This window comes from Onychomys torridus, chromosome 21 (assembly GCF_903995425.1).
Source record: "Onychomys torridus chromosome 21, mOncTor1.1, whole genome shotgun sequence".
NCBI classification, from domain to species: domain Eukaryota; kingdom Metazoa; phylum Chordata; class Mammalia; order Rodentia; family Cricetidae; genus Onychomys; species Onychomys torridus.
The window spans coordinates 30,087,553-30,104,445 of NC_050463.1; the positions used below are offsets into that span (position 1 = coordinate 30,087,553).

General features: G+C 44.1%; 1 protein-coding gene across 1 annotated transcript in view; it reads left to right on the plus strand.

Annotated features, from left to right (window-relative positions):
• The first annotated feature begins 10,390 nt into the window (after positions 1 to 10,390).
• Capn13 (calpain 13) overlaps positions 10,391 to 16,893 on the plus strand; it is a 63,150-nt gene continuing 56,647 nt past the window's right edge. The window contains exons 1-2 of the mRNA XM_036171422.1: positions 10,391 to 10,402; positions 12,813 to 13,046. Coding sequence (XP_036027315.1) covers positions 12,849 to 13,046 — 198 coding nt within the window. The 5' untranslated portion in view covers positions 10,391 to 10,402; positions 12,813 to 12,848. The remainder of the gene's footprint in view (positions 10,403 to 12,812; positions 13,047 to 16,893) is intronic.

The window sequence follows — 16,893 nt, forward strand, 5'->3', positions numbered from 1 at the left end:
AGAGTGAAAAACAGCAAGCGAATAACAAAAAAATAAGAAATGAAAAAAGGAAGGAGAGGAAGAAAGAATAGAGAGGGGAAAGGAATGAAGGAAGAGAGAGGAACAGGGAGGAAAGGAGGAAGGAAGAAAGAAAGAAAGAAAGAAAAAAAGAAAGAAAGAAAGAAAGAAAGAAAAGAAGGGAGGAAGGTGAGAGAGAGAAAGAAAGAAAGAAAGAGAGAGAGAGAGAGAGAGAGAGAAAGAGAGAAAGAAAGAAAGAAGGAAACTAAGACACCCAGGAGATAGATGAAACTAGAAGAACTGGAGAAAAAACCGGACATGACTTCTGAGAGCCCGAGTGGAGAGTTCCTTGGTGTAAAGGATTGATGCCAACATCTGGCTAATGTGTCCTACTACCTTCCCTCTGCTTGGTGGGCTATGATTCAAATCTCCAGATAACGGCTATGCAGAGGCCAGAAGAAAGGCATAGGACCCACCACCCCTTCCTCTACTTAATGCCCACAGGAAATGCTGCTTTTGACCATGGCAGTTGTGGGCAGGTCTTCATCCCCTTCTGCCTTGTTCCCTGAATTCTCAAGGGACTTTACTATGTTCTATTTTTTTCTTTTGCATATTTTTTTTTGGCAAAAGAATTCTTCAATGTAATGAGAAAGCAAGCAATATGTAGAAAATTCATCAACCTGCAAAGCTGAATCTCCCAGTAAACAGCTGGGAGAGTTCAGTGTGGCCTGGTTCCTCATCTTAAGGATGAAGACAGTTGCATGTGAGATGTGTGGAGGCCCTCCTAGCCTTCTGTAACCACGATGTGTTCAAAAGCAGCTGTGAACCAATTCTTCCCGCTCCTGCATTGCCTCCGAGACAGTCTAATTGTCATCTTTTGTTCAAATCTATATTTATTGCTTATATCCAGTAATGGATCCAACTTTCAAAAGAACTGGTATAGGGTAAAAAGTAAGTTTGTCCCACTAGCTGCCCATCTGGTGGAGTCATACACAAAAAGAATATTGTATAATATCGCAGATGTCCGGGTGATCTGTTGGGCTGCTGGATACATGAATAATATCAGAGCTAGCCCTGTTCTAGTACCAGTGTCTCTGTTGGACCTGTGTATGAATCCTACCTGATCACTCAGTGAGATTGCTTTCTCCAGATGGGCACAGGACCCCCAGTAACTCCTGATCAACCTCAGGGGTTTTGAAAGGGGGTTCAAGCAACAGGAGAGGTCTTGACAACATCACCACCTCTTCTCAGAGAGAGGCTTCAATGCCTGTCCATATTCATAGGGGCTGTCCTGTCCATACCAGCCCTCTACCTTTGCATCTGCAGCCTCTCAAACCATTCCTTTCTTCCTATTACTGTCTTTCCTTCTTAGACACAGTTCTTCTCACAAGTTACCTGGCCCCGCTTGGAAATCTAGAGTCTGGGGAATGTGAGTGGGTGGAGAAAGACATTAAGATGCCTGACAGGCTTCGTCACCCTTCCAAGCTTGCCTGTCTCTGCCTCCCATACTCCTTAATACGTCCGCACTCATTTATATACACAGGTTTGTGTTCTAATTCCAGTCTCTTTTGGACTGCTCTTTGGCACATTTAATGTACAAGTTTTGTTTTCTGAAGACATTGGTCCTCCCATTGATCCACACCCTGTCCCCGACTCCCGAGATGTGACCTTATCTACCTGGAAACTTGGCTTTTGAACCTGGGACCATCATTAGGTGACCCAGATTACTTCTCGGGAAATGGGAATGGTCCCCGTGGTCAAAGTGCTCCTTGGCTGTTGGTACCACTTACTCCTCCTCTTCATCACCACCACTCCCATATTATGTTGGGAGAAGCCACTGATAGCATTAGAGTTGGGCTGGGCCTCCAGTCTAGGGCTCTGACACACATTTGTAAGGTTAACATTGACATCAGATGCCCAGGATAGCCAGGTCAAAAGTTAGTGTGTCAAACCAGCTGGGAAGGCATCCATACTGTTTAACTCGACTGACCTTTCTCCTCTCCCATGTTGAAGCTAGAAGCAGAAATAAAGGGGCAGGGACTGTCTTCAAGAGCTCCATCTAGAGACGAGTCACAGCAAATGCATTTTTTTCTGGCTGTACATGAATGCTCACTGTGGAGAGATGGGGGACCCTGGCATTTAACAGCTTCAACACCGTGAGCTACTAGAATGATAAGAGAATGTCTTCCCCAGGTACATTCTGTCTCTCCTTGCATCTTGACACTGCATGCCTTAGGTCTCTTCTCCATAGTCCCTTTCCCACCAAGTGGCTATCTCTGACTTCCTTTCTGTCTCTGGCCCCTTTCTGCCTCAGTCTCCATGCTGTTCTTGTTCCTGTGTGTTCTCCCTGCCTTTATCTACCCCTCTCATCCATCTGTTCTTTGTCTCATGTCAATCAAAGACTAAAAGAAAAAGCCCAAAGGTGATCTTTCAAGAATAAATGGATTATCTAAAGGTGACCTTAACTTCTCTATTTTTTTTCTTTCGGAAAGGGAAGAAAGACTCTGAACCTGGTGTTGTCTGATTTGGCCTTTGGGAAGTGATCATCAGGAGGGGAGTCTAGGTCTTTCTTCCAAGGGACCTTGGTTCTAACACAGAAGCTCACTTATCATGAACCTGTATTTTAGCTTAGTACATGCCCAGCACCAACTTCCTAAGACTTCCTGATGTGCTTAAGAGAAAACTGGAATGAGCTAAGTTTGAGTGTGAAGCACAAGCTTTCTTCATAGGTGAAGAAAAAAAAATCTATGCCCAGAGATCTAGGAACATAGCAAATATTATACAGTGTTTCTGAGATGCATCCAGCTGTAGCATGCAGCAAGAATATTCCACCCTGTTAGTGGAATACAGCTAGCAGTCTGCCCACAAGCTTTCTAGGTATGTTTCTTAATGGAGTGATACTTATCAGAGACCTTTGGGGAGAGGAGAGACACCAAGACAAATGTCCTTTCCTTGTGGGTGTTGGGACACAAACTTAAGCACAGTAAAAAGGATCTCAACCTTACTGCCTGGTAATATTTAAGGTACAGAAGAGCCCATATGCTATATATTCTTAACACCAGAAACACAGAGCATACATTTAAAAAGAGGGGGGGGAAAAGAAACTTAGAAGAGAAAGTCCAACTTACTTAATCTTCCAAAGGGAAAAATTGAGGCTAGCTGAGATCAGAGGATTTACATAGATCCTTTCTGTTCTTAATGTCAGTGGGATTTCCTGAGACGTTCCCATCAGTTAAGATCTATGAGCTTCCTGAGGCTTGTGAAGATGGGAGGCTGGGAGGGTGAGAGGCTACATTCACATGCCAGGGCAGTGGGAAAGAGAGTGGTGTGGCTGCCGTGTCTGCTGACCCACAGAAAGTATCTTCCATACTATGTGCTCTCACGCCAAGCTGTTGTTCTCCTTGGCAGCCAGCATTGAGGCTACACCCAGTCACTGGCAGTCAATGGGTAGTTCTATTCTGAGCACTCACTTCTCTGACACCTGCTATAGAGCTGAGATGCTCCACTGCTTCTAAACCTGAGCATGGAGAAAGACTTCTTTCATCTCCCACCCCCGTGGCCAGTTGGTGGATTAGAGATTGTCTTGGAGGATGGCAGACGCTTGCTTCCTCCCATCCCTTTGAGCCCTGATCAAGCAGAAGGAGAATGGACAGGCACCATGTGTTACTGCAGGCCAGATTTCCAGCTCTGAAGTCAGGGATAGTGCAGAAGCCCCTAAGTGTCACCCAACTTCTCCCACTTGACTTTGAGCCTCAGTTTCCTCCTCTGGAAAGTGGAACACACTACAATCTTTGTGACAATAACTCTGACTTGTCAGCTTAACTGGATCTGTAGTAAACTAAGAGATAAGATCCTGGGCAGACCTGTGAGGGATTATCTTGATCACATTAATTGATATAGGAAAGCCCATTTTAACTGTGGGTGGCACCATTCCCTAGCAGGGGAATCCTACACTGTATAAAGTGGAGGAGGCAAACTGAGTACAGGCATGTACCCTTCTATTCCAGCCTCCTGCTACCTTGAGTTACCTGATGTGATAGACAGTACCTTGAGCTATGAGCTAAAGCAGCCAGTCCCCTTCTCTCTTAGGTTGCTTTTGTCAAAGTATTTACACAGCAGCAGGAAAAGAAGCTACGAGAGTCTTCCTCTGAGACCTGCCTTTCTGGTGGATGTAATCCCCATCCGTGGCTTTTAGACTACAAATGGCTGGAAACTCCCTGAGTGTCGGAAGCATGAACAAAACTCAGGATCAACACTCACCTAGGAGTGTAGCCCCATCTTCAAGACCTGTCATCAATGCCCAGTTCTCACACTGGCACCATGTCCCTCAAGCTCTCCTGGAGAACAGTTCTGTGCCTTCCACTAATAGCAGCTAAGCCTATGTACAAGGGCTTCTTTCTTTCCTCCAATTTCACTGCCCCTGGCTTCTTCTCTCTCCACTTGTCTTTGCATCCAATTCCTCTCTTCCTCCCTTCCTCCCCTCCTTACTCTTCCCCTGTCTTCCTCTGTTCCCAGATCTCCCTCTCTCTTCTTCCCTCCATCTCTCCCTCTTTCCCTCTCCCTAAAGCTCCGAGGTGCGTCAAGGTGGCATATAGCTAAAAGTGGCTTGCACCGGGTGTTTTTCCGCCAGAGAGCAGTTAAGTGCCTTATTTTCTCCACTCCGGTGACTAAATTATTCTCCGTGTGTTAAACAGTGTAATTAAACACATACACATGAGAGTGAGCAGGCTCCCTTCCCCCACCCTTCCTTGTTCCTTGTCAGCAGAGAGAGTGTCAGCCCCAGCCTTCAAGCTCTGTTAGTTTTAATTTGAGTTGTGGAATTAGTAATGGGTTCTGCTGTAACACTGTTGTGGGAAATAGATCGCTCCTCGCGCAGGGTTTGGGCACCATTTCAAATGAGTCTTTGTTAAGGGGAAAGCCGTCCCTTGTCGTGTTCTGCTACATTACATCAGATTTATTTCCATTGTTCTAAAAAACACCGGCCAGGAGAGGGCTGTGTGCATCACTCCCGGGCCAGCAGCAATTGAACACTCCTTCCTGTTTCTTAGCTGACTTGGGAAAAAAATGCAAATGAACTCATCCTTTATGGCTTGAATAGTCCAAGTACTTCCTGTAGGCAGGGACACCAGGACAGCTCAGGCACCTGTCACTGTCAGGCCTGTGGGGGTGGGGGGTAGCTGCTTTCCTGGGCCTGTCATTGGAAGAAAGTGACTGAGTGAGTCGGAGGTAGGAAAATTGGATGCTGGAGAAAAGGAATTGAGTGGAGAGCGCCCGGCGGGCCAACGTTGAAAGAGATCTGCAGGCTGCAAAGACTCTTCTGCATCCTTTTGCAGTCATCCTCCTCGCTTGATAAGTCCGACCGGAATGCTGTCATGTTCCTCCTTGTTCCATGGCACTTCGTGTCATGATCGGGTTTTTTCCCAGTAAGGCAGCCACTAGTTGCACAGAGATCGGGTACAGTTAAACGCAATTTAAATGTAAATGAAATAGAATGGGGTCAGATTAAAAGTCAGTCACTTGCATTATAACTAAGAACTCAAGGGCCACATGTGCCTAGTGATTCCTGTTGTTAATCAGAGTTCTCTAGGGTAACAGAACCAAGAGAAAGAATATATATTAAAATGAGGCTTATTAGCCTGGCTTACATGATGTGGCCAGATGATTCCAACAACGGCTGTCTCAGGCCAGAGAGGACAAGAACCCAGCAGCTGTTTAGGGTCCAGAGACAGTCAAACTTCTGCCTTCCCAGGATACAGGGGCTGGGAACAATGACATTTCTGTGCCCTCCTTCCCAGTAAACTTACTTAGATACTGATCATGGTCTCTAGACTCCTTGTCTGCTTGACTGGACTGCCTCCAGTCTGTATATCTTGTTTGTACAAATTCAGTAAAGTCACCCACTGCTCCAGATGTGTATAACTAACAACATATCAAAAAGCCTGCCTGCAAGTGGAGTACTGGCCTCCCTGGCCAAATTCCACACAACAGAGAGAGAGCAGCACTGGGCCCCTTGGAATGTAGCCCCTAGTACTGAAGCCACACATTCAATGCTCCAGTAAGCCAAGAACAGCTTGATATACAAGACTACAGCCATTCCATCTTGAGCAACACATTGTCTTTGAAGCTGTTCTGACCCCACACATAGTTTTGCTCCATTTTAAGCAGGAAGTCAGATATACAGAGTATTTTCTTTTTCTTTTTCCCCCAACATAATATTTTTATGATTATTTGGGAATTTCATACAATGCACCCCAATCACACTTGCTTCCCAGTCCTCCCAGGTCCATCCTCCACCTGTGTGTCCCCCCCACCCCACCCCATCCTCCCCAAAAGAAGAAAAATACACCAAGTCCAATTTGTGTTGCCCATATACTTATCGGAGCATGGTCAAATGCCCAGAGTATTTTCAAAATGAAGTCATGCTAACTATTGATTGATTGATTGATTTTTTACATCATGCTAACTTTGACCCTGCTCTCTTTAGTGTGCACAGTTCGTCTTCATATGCAAAGACAGTTTTGTGGTGGTCTAGTTCATACTTCATCCTCTTAGTTCTGAGGTCTTTTAGAGCTTTGATTCTGTCAGCTCTTGGGTTGTGGTTCTCCTTGATTTCCATTATTAAACATGATGGGGAAAGTTGCAAAGGATCTTCATTTGAATCTCAACACTTTTAGATGGTGACTGAGGTAGAAATGCTGAGCAGGATGGGGCAAGGAACATAATTTAATGACCATTCCAGTACAATGATTCCCAGGTAAACCGGACCCCTTATTGCATCTCTGGGTCAAAATGTGACCGATGAATTCTGTTTACTGTGCTGCATTCTGCCTCAGAGTGCTCCCATCTGGCAGGATGCACAGTCTGCCCAAGCTATCCTGCTGTTACCTACCACCTTACATGTGCAGAGTAATATGAGATTTTTATCAAAAAATTGTTTTTGAAGACGGGAACATCACACACACACACACACACACACACACACACACACACACACACACACACTTCCTCCAGCATTATTTATTAAATTCTCAAAATGTTTCTTGTGAGTCTATTTTAATTTTTTTTCTATCAGACTTGTTAAAGTTGCCATAGAGCTAGAAAAATCCTTAAATCAGAAAAAATTGTAGTGTTAATTAAAAATCAACTTTAAACAAACAAAAAAGGAAAAAAGCTCACACAGTTTCTTATAAATACCCACAACTGTTAGCGTTTGGCTCCACATAAAATTTAAACTGATATTTTAATATGTTTATGTAAATTAGAATATAGTTGTGTTCTTCAAATGACACTGTGAAAGAAGATAAAGCCACAAGCTGGGTGAAGATACTTGCAACATATATACCCGATCAAAGATGAATATCCCAAGAAGATAAAGAAGTCCTACAAATCAATGAGAGAAGGACAAGCCAGTAGATAAATGTGCATCAGATATGAATATTCATTTCTCAAGGGAGGGAGCATGAATGGAGAAGGAACATATTGAAAAATGCTCAATCTTACCACTAATCAGGAGAACAAATTAAGACCACAAGGAGTTGCTATTTGCTCACACTAGCCAGATACTAATGAGAAACTTGCCAATACCCAGAATCACTCAGGATATACAGCAGTGGAGACTCTTCCTTGGAAAATAGTGTAGCTGACTTCGACTGCACGTGTACATACTCTACACTCAAAGCTTCCACTCCAGCAGTTCCAACCTGGAGACATTAGCATAAGGTATTTCTATGGCATATTTATGGCATAACTTTTCATTAAAGCGGAGAGAACTTCCAATATCCATGGAGAGATGGCTGTATAAGGTGTAGGATACTGTGTGAGATGGGAAGGAAAATGAATGGTGAATATTATAAATATTAGCTGGAGAGCTCTTCCCACCAAGCCCCGGCAGTCCTGCAGCCCACTTATAAAATAAACACACAGACTCTTATATTATTTAAACTGTTTGGCCAAATGGCTCAGGCTTCTAGCTATCTATTTCTTATATCTTAAATTAACCCATTTCTATAGATCTATACCTTGCCACACGGCTCGTGGCTTACCAGTATATTACATGTTGGTACTCATGACACTGGCTAGAAGCGTCTCGCTCTCAGCCTTCCTGTTCCCCCAATTCTCCTCTCTGCTAGTCCCACCTATACTTCCTGCCTGGCTACTGGCCAGTCCATGTTTTATTTATCAGTTAATCATCCACAGCAATATAATATATAAGAAGTTATGTACAGCACCTAATTTTGAGCAACTTTAGATACAACTAACACATAACTGTACATATTTAAAGTACAAACGTTGATGGAACTGGAAGGTGTCCATGCATGCGATGTCCTCACCACACTCAAGATGAGTATCAGTGTCACCCTCAAAAGTTGTAATGCCTTCATTCTTCTCCCTCGGTTTATGGGTGACCACTGGACGTTTTCTGTCACAATGGCATTAGCTAAATGTACTTGTATGGTATATATTCCTTTTGACTGGTTTCACTCAGCATAAGGATATTTGAGATGTGTTCATGTTGTTGCATGTATCAACAAGTATCAGTGCCACTCTGTTAAAGAGGCCTTTCCATCTTTCCATTCATTCAAATATTTGTCTACTCAGTACTGTTAGGTGCTGCCTGATTTCCACTGACAGCCATTCCCCTCTACCCCCTGGTCCTAATTATTCCTAATTCCCCAATTCCCTTGGATCTGCAAACTTCTTAGCCTATGTAATCAGGACATGTTGGGTCACACTGGACTGAGTGACCCACTGCTGCAGATGGATCCGAGTTCCCTCACCCCTACCCACACTGGTATGAAGGAAACCTAGCCAGCCCCTGGTATGACTGCCTCTAGAGGTGACAGACAGCATCAGGGACTAGTTTATGTCAAGAATACAGGCCGAATACAAAGGACTGTGGCCGTGTATATAGAGGAAGTGAGAACACAGAATGAGGCCTCCTTTCAAGCCTCCAGATGGAATCAATAAAATCTGTTGCTAGAGGGCTGTGGGAGCCCGTTTTCAGGTTCCTTGTGGCTTTACCTAGCAGATCCGCATAGAAAGGATGATAAGGACCTCGGGCCTGAGTGCAGGTGTCTGAGATGGTCTGCACTTGGCTGTGCTGGGGGAGGAGGTCTTTTGCTCCACCCCTTGGCATCTCTATAAATACCCTGGGACAGAGACAGTCAGGGCCCATTGGAATAGGTTCCAGGCCCTCTCGGGGCTATCCTTTATTTTCTATCTGTTTATCTTTACACTATAAACCCTTCTATCTAATATTTCCTGCTGCTCACACTCAAGAAAACTCTGGGGAGCTGTGGGGTTGGTGGGCAAATGCCCCACAGAGGGCCCAGCCACTGGTGTTTCGTTATGCAGCCCAAATTAAGACAGTTTTCCCCTCAGTAGAGGAGTGTAGAAAGTCTGGATTCAGTCTGTTTCCCAGATGCAAAGGTCAGCAGAAGGGGAGGTTTCATAGCTCCCCTCCCCCACTCTTCCCAAAGTCTGACTCATTCACTTCCCTGATTTCTCAGTTTCTATCCATTCTATCATTGTCATACCTGCCTATGCCTTTTTTAATTGGTGTACCCCAAGAGAGATCCGGCAGCCAGCCGGACGTCAGCCGGAGCATCAGGCGGGGCTTTCCTCTCTTACGTTTCTCTTTCTCAAGTTAGTGCAGCCGAGTCTTCACCTGTTTCTGTTTCCCTTACAACGTGAGGCAAGTAGGGAAGAGAGGACTGGAACGAGACCCCAAAGCCTCCTCCAAAGTGACAGGTGGGAAAACTGATCGGTCCTTCCTGGGACACATAATAGTGACATCCTGCAGTCCAATTCTGCAGATGAACAGTCCAGAAAGGAGAAGACATGGTAGGTGTGAGGCACGTGTGCTGCTTGTGTGTGTGGGCACAAGTATGTCTCTGTCAGCTGAAGGAACCTGCCTGTCTGTCTTTTCTGTTACCTATCAAGATTCTCCCTCAGAGGTGGACGTGAAGTCCCACCCCTGACCGAGGCACCATTGGTAATAGCATCTGGGAAAGGGAGAAGCGGTTTCCATTAAGGATGGAACCTCTGGTCAGTCAACCATGCTGCAGCAGATGGCCCTACGCCCAAGTGGACTTGGGCAGCACAGATTGGACTTAGTGGGTTTAAAAAGTAAAGACACCAAGGGCAGGAAAATTGAGTGAGTAGGGAGATAGAGGTGGATCTGAGAGAAGATGGGTGGTGAGTATGTATGTAACTCCCAAAGAATTAATCAAAATGCTGTTTTAAATAAACAGGATTGAAAAGAAAAAGCTCCTTCCCCCGGAGTAGCCTACCTCTTCCGGCAGCAGACAACATCTGCCGCTAAACTTTCGAGCATTTTCCCTGCCCTCCTGGGCCTAGACAGCCCAGTGAATGAGCGGACAGTGGAGGACGAAGAGCAAGAGAGGTATGATCACCTTCTTACCCCCATCCTTCAGGCCCCTCTGATCCTAGCCTACCCTTGAATACAGGAAGTTCTTGCCTTTGATGATGTCAGGCCACTGCGTAACCCATTTATACTCAAATGATAATGGCCATTGTATGAATGCCGTTACCCATTGACCACTTTCTGCTTACCAGTGATGGTGTTATGCATTCTACAGGCATAGTTTCTTCTGAGTCTCAGAATGACCCTTTTCGGTATGTCAAGTTATCTCCATGTTACAAATCTAGACAGTGACTCTTCAGTGGGCATGCCTAACGTCTAGCCAACTCACTACCCAATAGTGGGCAATGGGAGCTCTCTAGAATGGGCCAGGGACTCATTCCCCACATAGAAGACCTTTGAATGATTCTGACAAATAAATGAAACAAGATCTTTTAAACTTTAATTTTTACATGCAATTATGGGCTCCTTACTAGCAATCCCATAATTGTGTCATTAAGGGTAACTATAGTGTGGTTTTCATAAGCTAAAATTAGGTCATTGCTAGAGTTCTTTCACATACTCCAATTCAGTATTTGATGGAGGGGCAGGAGCTGGGTAATACTGTGTTGGTTCCCTGGTCCCTGAGCATGCACAGAGTTGGCAAACCCACAATTTCCTAACTCTTCATTACCAGCTGTCATTGCCATTGTCTTGAATCGACAAGCATTTTCTCCCACTGTTTTCCTGCTCTTGAATGATAGCTTGCAGTTACTCCGGCTCTGCCACTACTATTTAATTTGTTGTGGGCTCTCTGGATAAATCCCATTGCAGATGGTGAAGTGTACAGCATAGTCTGGTTTGTTTTTGTCCCCCAAAATAAAATCAAACTGATACGTATATAATGCTAACTGAAGACAAATCAAATGGTCTCTTTTTAACCATTATTTTACCTTAGGTTAAACTGTATGGATCTGACTCTATTTAAGTATTTTTGATCCATAACAATGCCAGTTTTATAGGGCTCAGTCTAATAATGCCAATGTAAATTATTCATCTCTTATTTGGGAGAAATTATAAGTACAGTTTCCCTCTGAATGTGCTCATACAATGACACTTAACTGGTGATATGCTGCCTGTGAGCTTGCACTATCTCAGTAATTTGCCACATACCACTACCAAGTAACTGCAAGATAATTGCCAAGTTATTTTAAGTTTGCATATGTTTTTCTAGGATTCACAAGTCTTGGCTGTCAGCTCATATTATTCCCTTATAAGTTAGTTCTCCGTGTTCTCTTATTCTTTCTCGCTTCATTTCTTCACTGTGAAGCAGTAGTGGGTGGGAAATAATGGACACCGAGACTTTATGTACCACCTAAATAGATCTTTGCCAAAGAAGCTTCAATAGCAGGACTTAAGACCTACAGGGGGTTTTCATGCCCCACTAATTTGGTAAATTTTGGACTGTGATTCAGACTAGCTTCACAGATGGTGAATGGGAGAATGGGATGTACATGTTGTTGGATTCCATCCGTTACACCTGTATGGCTTTGTGGACAAGAATCCTATCTACAGATATGATCAGGGCACATCACACACACACACACACACACACACACACACACACACACACACACACACACATACACACACACACATACACATGCACGCGCGCTTACAGGTGGTTGTCCAAACCCCAAACAAACAAAACAAAAACAAATGAAAAAACTCTTAATTTGACTTCCCAATCTGCTCTTCTAGTTATTTTCCCCCAATATTTAACTATTCCAATCCCAACCCCACTAAACCCTCCAAGTCACTTCCTGTTCTCCCATACCCTGTGACTTCACAAGCCAGCTTCCAAGGCCTCTGTGGTGCACTTGCTACTCAGGGCAGCTACAGACACTTAAAGCATTACCCACCATTTCTCCATCGGGTAAATTCTTCTTCCGTCAAGGGCTGATTCAAATGTCCCCACCTACAGATATGTCCTCCCAGGCTGTCCAAGAGTTCTGGCGCTTTCTCTTTATGGCCACAGACTTTGCACAGATTTTAAATTGAGTAGTGTCTGTTGAAAGATAGCTGGTTGTTGAAATGTCTAATCTATCTTTCCCACTTGATAATGAGCCCATAGGGGATAAAGATCATGGTGTATTTATCTTTGGATTGCCAACATTAAGAAGAGAGCCTGGCACAAGGTCAGTGCTCAATAAATGTTCGTTGAAGGAACAAATCCCCTCATCATCTCTGGTGCACACAAGAACGCACTGAGATGCTAATTCAGTATACCAAGTTGAATGTAACCAGGAAGTGTAGGGATGATGAATTTTAGTTGGGGCCTGCCTGCCCCAGGGCTCTATGCCAGGGACAGCAGAGATCTGAGCCTCAGATTTTATGAAAGTGGGGGCATCAAAATATTCTGGTACTAATCATTATTTCTTTTCCTCACCAGAAAGAAAGGATTCCAGACATCTCCCTAGAAATAGTCATGGCGCATAACCCAGAGCCTCTAACAGAGACCTCGGTGGTCAAATTCAAGAATCAGGACTTCAGGACTTTACAGGATCGGTGCCTGAGCCGGGGTCAGCTGTTTACAGATGATACATTCCCCGCTGAGGCATCTTCCATAGGCCAGAAGCTGCTCAAGGGTAAACACCTTTCAAAACTGGAATGGAAGCGACCACAGGTGAGTGAGCCCTATCTGGGAACACAGCAAGCTCCTTGAATCCAGGAGCTGTGGGCCATGGTGTCTCCTAGGGAAAGGAGGGCAGTCCAGCCGCAAACCAAACTGGAAAGGAAATAAGATTCATCTGGTTTCTCTGTGGCAGTCTTCTCTCCAGTCCAAGGGATGGGAAGGCTCTGTGCTCAGATCCGAAGCCTGGACCACTGCTTCTAACTCGGTTCTAACAATGACCTCATCCGCAGATTAAAACATCTCAGTCCTGTGACTAGAAAAATGGCATGTCGTGGATTGGGAGACTGGGCTAGTTGGTCCCTGGGGTCTCCCCACCTCTTTAATTGAGCCCATCTATCAGGTTGTCACCCTTTATTCTCTTCAGGTGTCAGTGTCTTTATGTTCCTTTCTTCTTACCTACTAGGATTTACTCAAAAGGAATATATCATGTCAGTCATTTAGACTAGAGGATGAATTAAAATAATTGCTTTGCCTCTCTTTTATAATAACATTCTTAGCCTTGTAAAAGGACTTCAGACATCCCCTGCGACATCAGAGTGGTAGTTCAGGGCAGCATTTGAATCACCCTGACTTCCCCCACCTCAGCAGATGGCCACTAACTACCTTGCAGTAAGGTGCTTTTTTTTTTTTTTTTTTTTGAGAACTATCTCAATCTCAGAACATGAAACTCTGTGGGAAACATTTCAGTGGACTGAAGTTTCTCATGATCTCATCGGGACTCTTATGAATGCAAAGGAGCTAAACAGGAAATGCTTTGGGATGTCTGATGCTTCCTCCTGAGACCTCCAAATCTGCCAGGGCAGCCTGAAACGAGGAAAATGAATACAAAGTCTGTGAGTGGATTCTGAGAACAGTTCTCAAGCACTGCTTACCTGACAAGCATTGTACTAGGCACTTTGGGTAACACCAGACTAGCACCAGTGTTTTCTGGTGATGCTGGGAAGAGGTTGAGAGACTTGGGAGATGCCACAGTGTCTATTTTGTCCAAGGCTATGTATTTGCTTCTGCACATGAGAAAGAGAACTCAAGACACTGAGCTCTGAAGAGAAAGCTTCTTGCCTGAGCCCTAACAGTTATATCTCTGTGAAAGGAAAGGGCCAGTGGAAACCAGGTGGGGTTCAGTGCTAGTTCAAGAAAGCTGGGTGCACTAATAAATCTTGTGTGGTCGATCCAATGAGCCCTTGGCAACAGGTCCTTAGTTACAGCTCTCTACCATTGTCTTTGCCGCCTAAGGAGGTACACAACTCTAAAGAAATTCTGAAGGGTCATTTTTCCTCCTCTGTTGTTTTGAAAAGATGAGATTCATTCATAAAGTATTTTTGTTTCCATCACAAGGTGCTGAGCAGTCTACATGAGACCTTATAGTGTTGAGAATTTAATAACATTCCTGCTTAGAAAGGGAAGAGAGCTCCTACTAACTATGATGGGGCACCTTGCATAGCTTTGATGCAGGGGGAGGGCTTGGACCTGCCTCTACTGAATGTACCAGGCTCTGCTGACTCCCCATGGGAGACCTTGTCTTGTTGGAGGATGGAATGAGGGGTGGGTTGTGGAGGAAGGCAGAAGGGGTGGAGGAGGGAGGACAGGGGAATCTGAGATTGGTATGTAAAATGAATAAAAAAAATTCCTTAATAAAAAAAAATGGTATTAAGCAAAAAGAAGAAGAAGAAGAAGAAGAAGAAGAAGAAGAAGAAGAAGAAGAAGAAGAAGAAGGGAAGGAAGGAAGGAAGAAAGGAAGGAAGGAAGGAAGGAAAGAAAGAAAGAAAGAAAGAAAGAAAGAAAGAAAGAAAGAAAGAAAGAAAAGGATGGAGTGTACCTCATTATCTAATCCCATCAACATCGAAACTTATGATGTTTTGGGGGATCAAGGAGAAACTGAGGCAAATGAAATGACCCAAACACAATCAGACCAGAAATCCAAAGTTGAGGCAGCTAGGAGCCATGTTCATTCTCCCATCAGGCTTTACACCCAGGGACTTACCCATATTCTACTAATAGTTCGTGTTCATTTCATAATACAGTATTTCTCAAATATCGTATTTCTTAGTGTGTTGCTTTCCAAATTTAGCAATACTTGTTTACGTAGTACTTTCAAAAGCTTTCCATGTAGCTATCTCACTTGCAGCCTTTATGTTTTTAATGTTACAAGAAAGAAAACAGGTTCAGAAAGATGATATGCTTGACTGAGATGACATGGTTAGGGAGAGAAGGGCCCAGAGTTATAGCAAGACTCCCAAGGCCACATGCTGTATTTTCATGTGCACAAACTTGCATGTCTACTAGGGGCTTGTTAGGATTTGGAAGAATAAATAAATGAGAGTTGGTGACTGTCTACAAATGACTTGTTGGGGTTTCAAGCTCGTATGTACAAAAACTAGCTTTTTGTTGACCAATTTCCTCCATAGGCTAGCAAAGAGAAAACCCAGGTACATACCTCTTCACTACTGTGGCATCTCTGACGACTGCAGCCTGACTATGCATAGTCTTGAAAGAAGAGGCATAGCCAACCTGGCCCAGACCTCATAATATAAGGTCAAGATGCACATAGTGTTATGGTTTTAAGCTCTTTGAATGATTTTTAAAATATCACGAGGAACTATCATGAGTCCAATTCTGCAGATAAAAACAGGAACAGCATAGAATGATCAGTCTAGCCATACAACTAGACAATTTAAGACCTAAATGCCTGGCCTCACAAAATATTGTCCCCTATAAGGTGTCATTCTGAACTCATGTTACATGTTATATCCTTGGCTGTTGGTTGCCACAGATATTTTATGCACCATTAGCATCTCCAACCTCAACCAGGAACCAACCCTTCCATAAAGTCAGTCTCTGTTCTTAGACAATCTCTTTGTTTCATTTCATAGATGAAAAACTGTAGGGATGAAAACTGGGTCTGTATCATACTACATAGGATTATTTTAAGAAGGAACTGAATGCAATGCTTAGTAAATGCTAACTATTGTTTCTCTGATCCCTCAGTGTTCTTGAGCTTTCACAGTCCAAGAATTCCAGTTTCAACCCTCAGACAAAATCAGCAAATGTTTCCAAGGAGAAATGTAGGTCAGAGAACACTATGAGGGGCTAAGTGGCTGCTGGGAATGGATGTGCAAAGTACATTTCTCCTTGTGTTCTGTATCCTGTCTCTTTCACAGTCCAGCCTCCCCCACCTACAGCTTGCTTGTTGCTTCTCCATGGGTCTGCTTGGTTCACATGCTCTGAGGCTCCATAGCCCATCTCCATATTCTAGCCCATTCTAGACAACGGAGAAATGCCATACTCTAGGCAACTGCTAAACCACCATGGATGCTATTCTTCCTGGAGTATCTATCCATCCTAGCTCAGTAGATTCATCAATAACCTACAAGTCAGAGGCCTGAGACCCAGGTTAAGTTTTCTGGGCCTATCACAAAAAAGTTGTTTCATGTCCCAATAACTCTTTTTCTGTCTCCCTTTGTAGCCTACTCTATTAGTTACTTTTCTTGTTGATGGTCCAAAATACCTGACAGAAGCAGCTTCAGGAAGAAAGAGCTGCCTCTGACTGACAGGTTAAGGGTATTGTCCATCATGGCCAGGAAGGCATGGTGGCAGGTGGCTGATTGCATTGTGTCCACAGTCAGGAAGCAGACATGATGCTGATGTTCAGAAGCCTTTCCCTTTATGTTTAGCCCAGAACCCCAGCCCACTTAATGGCTCCACCCACATCGAGGGTCTTCCCACTTCAATGAACAAAATCTAGAAAATCCCTCACAGATATGCCCACAGGTTTGTTTCCCAGGTGGTCCAAATCCCATCAGATTAACAGTCAAGATTAAGCATCACACCTCGAACTCAC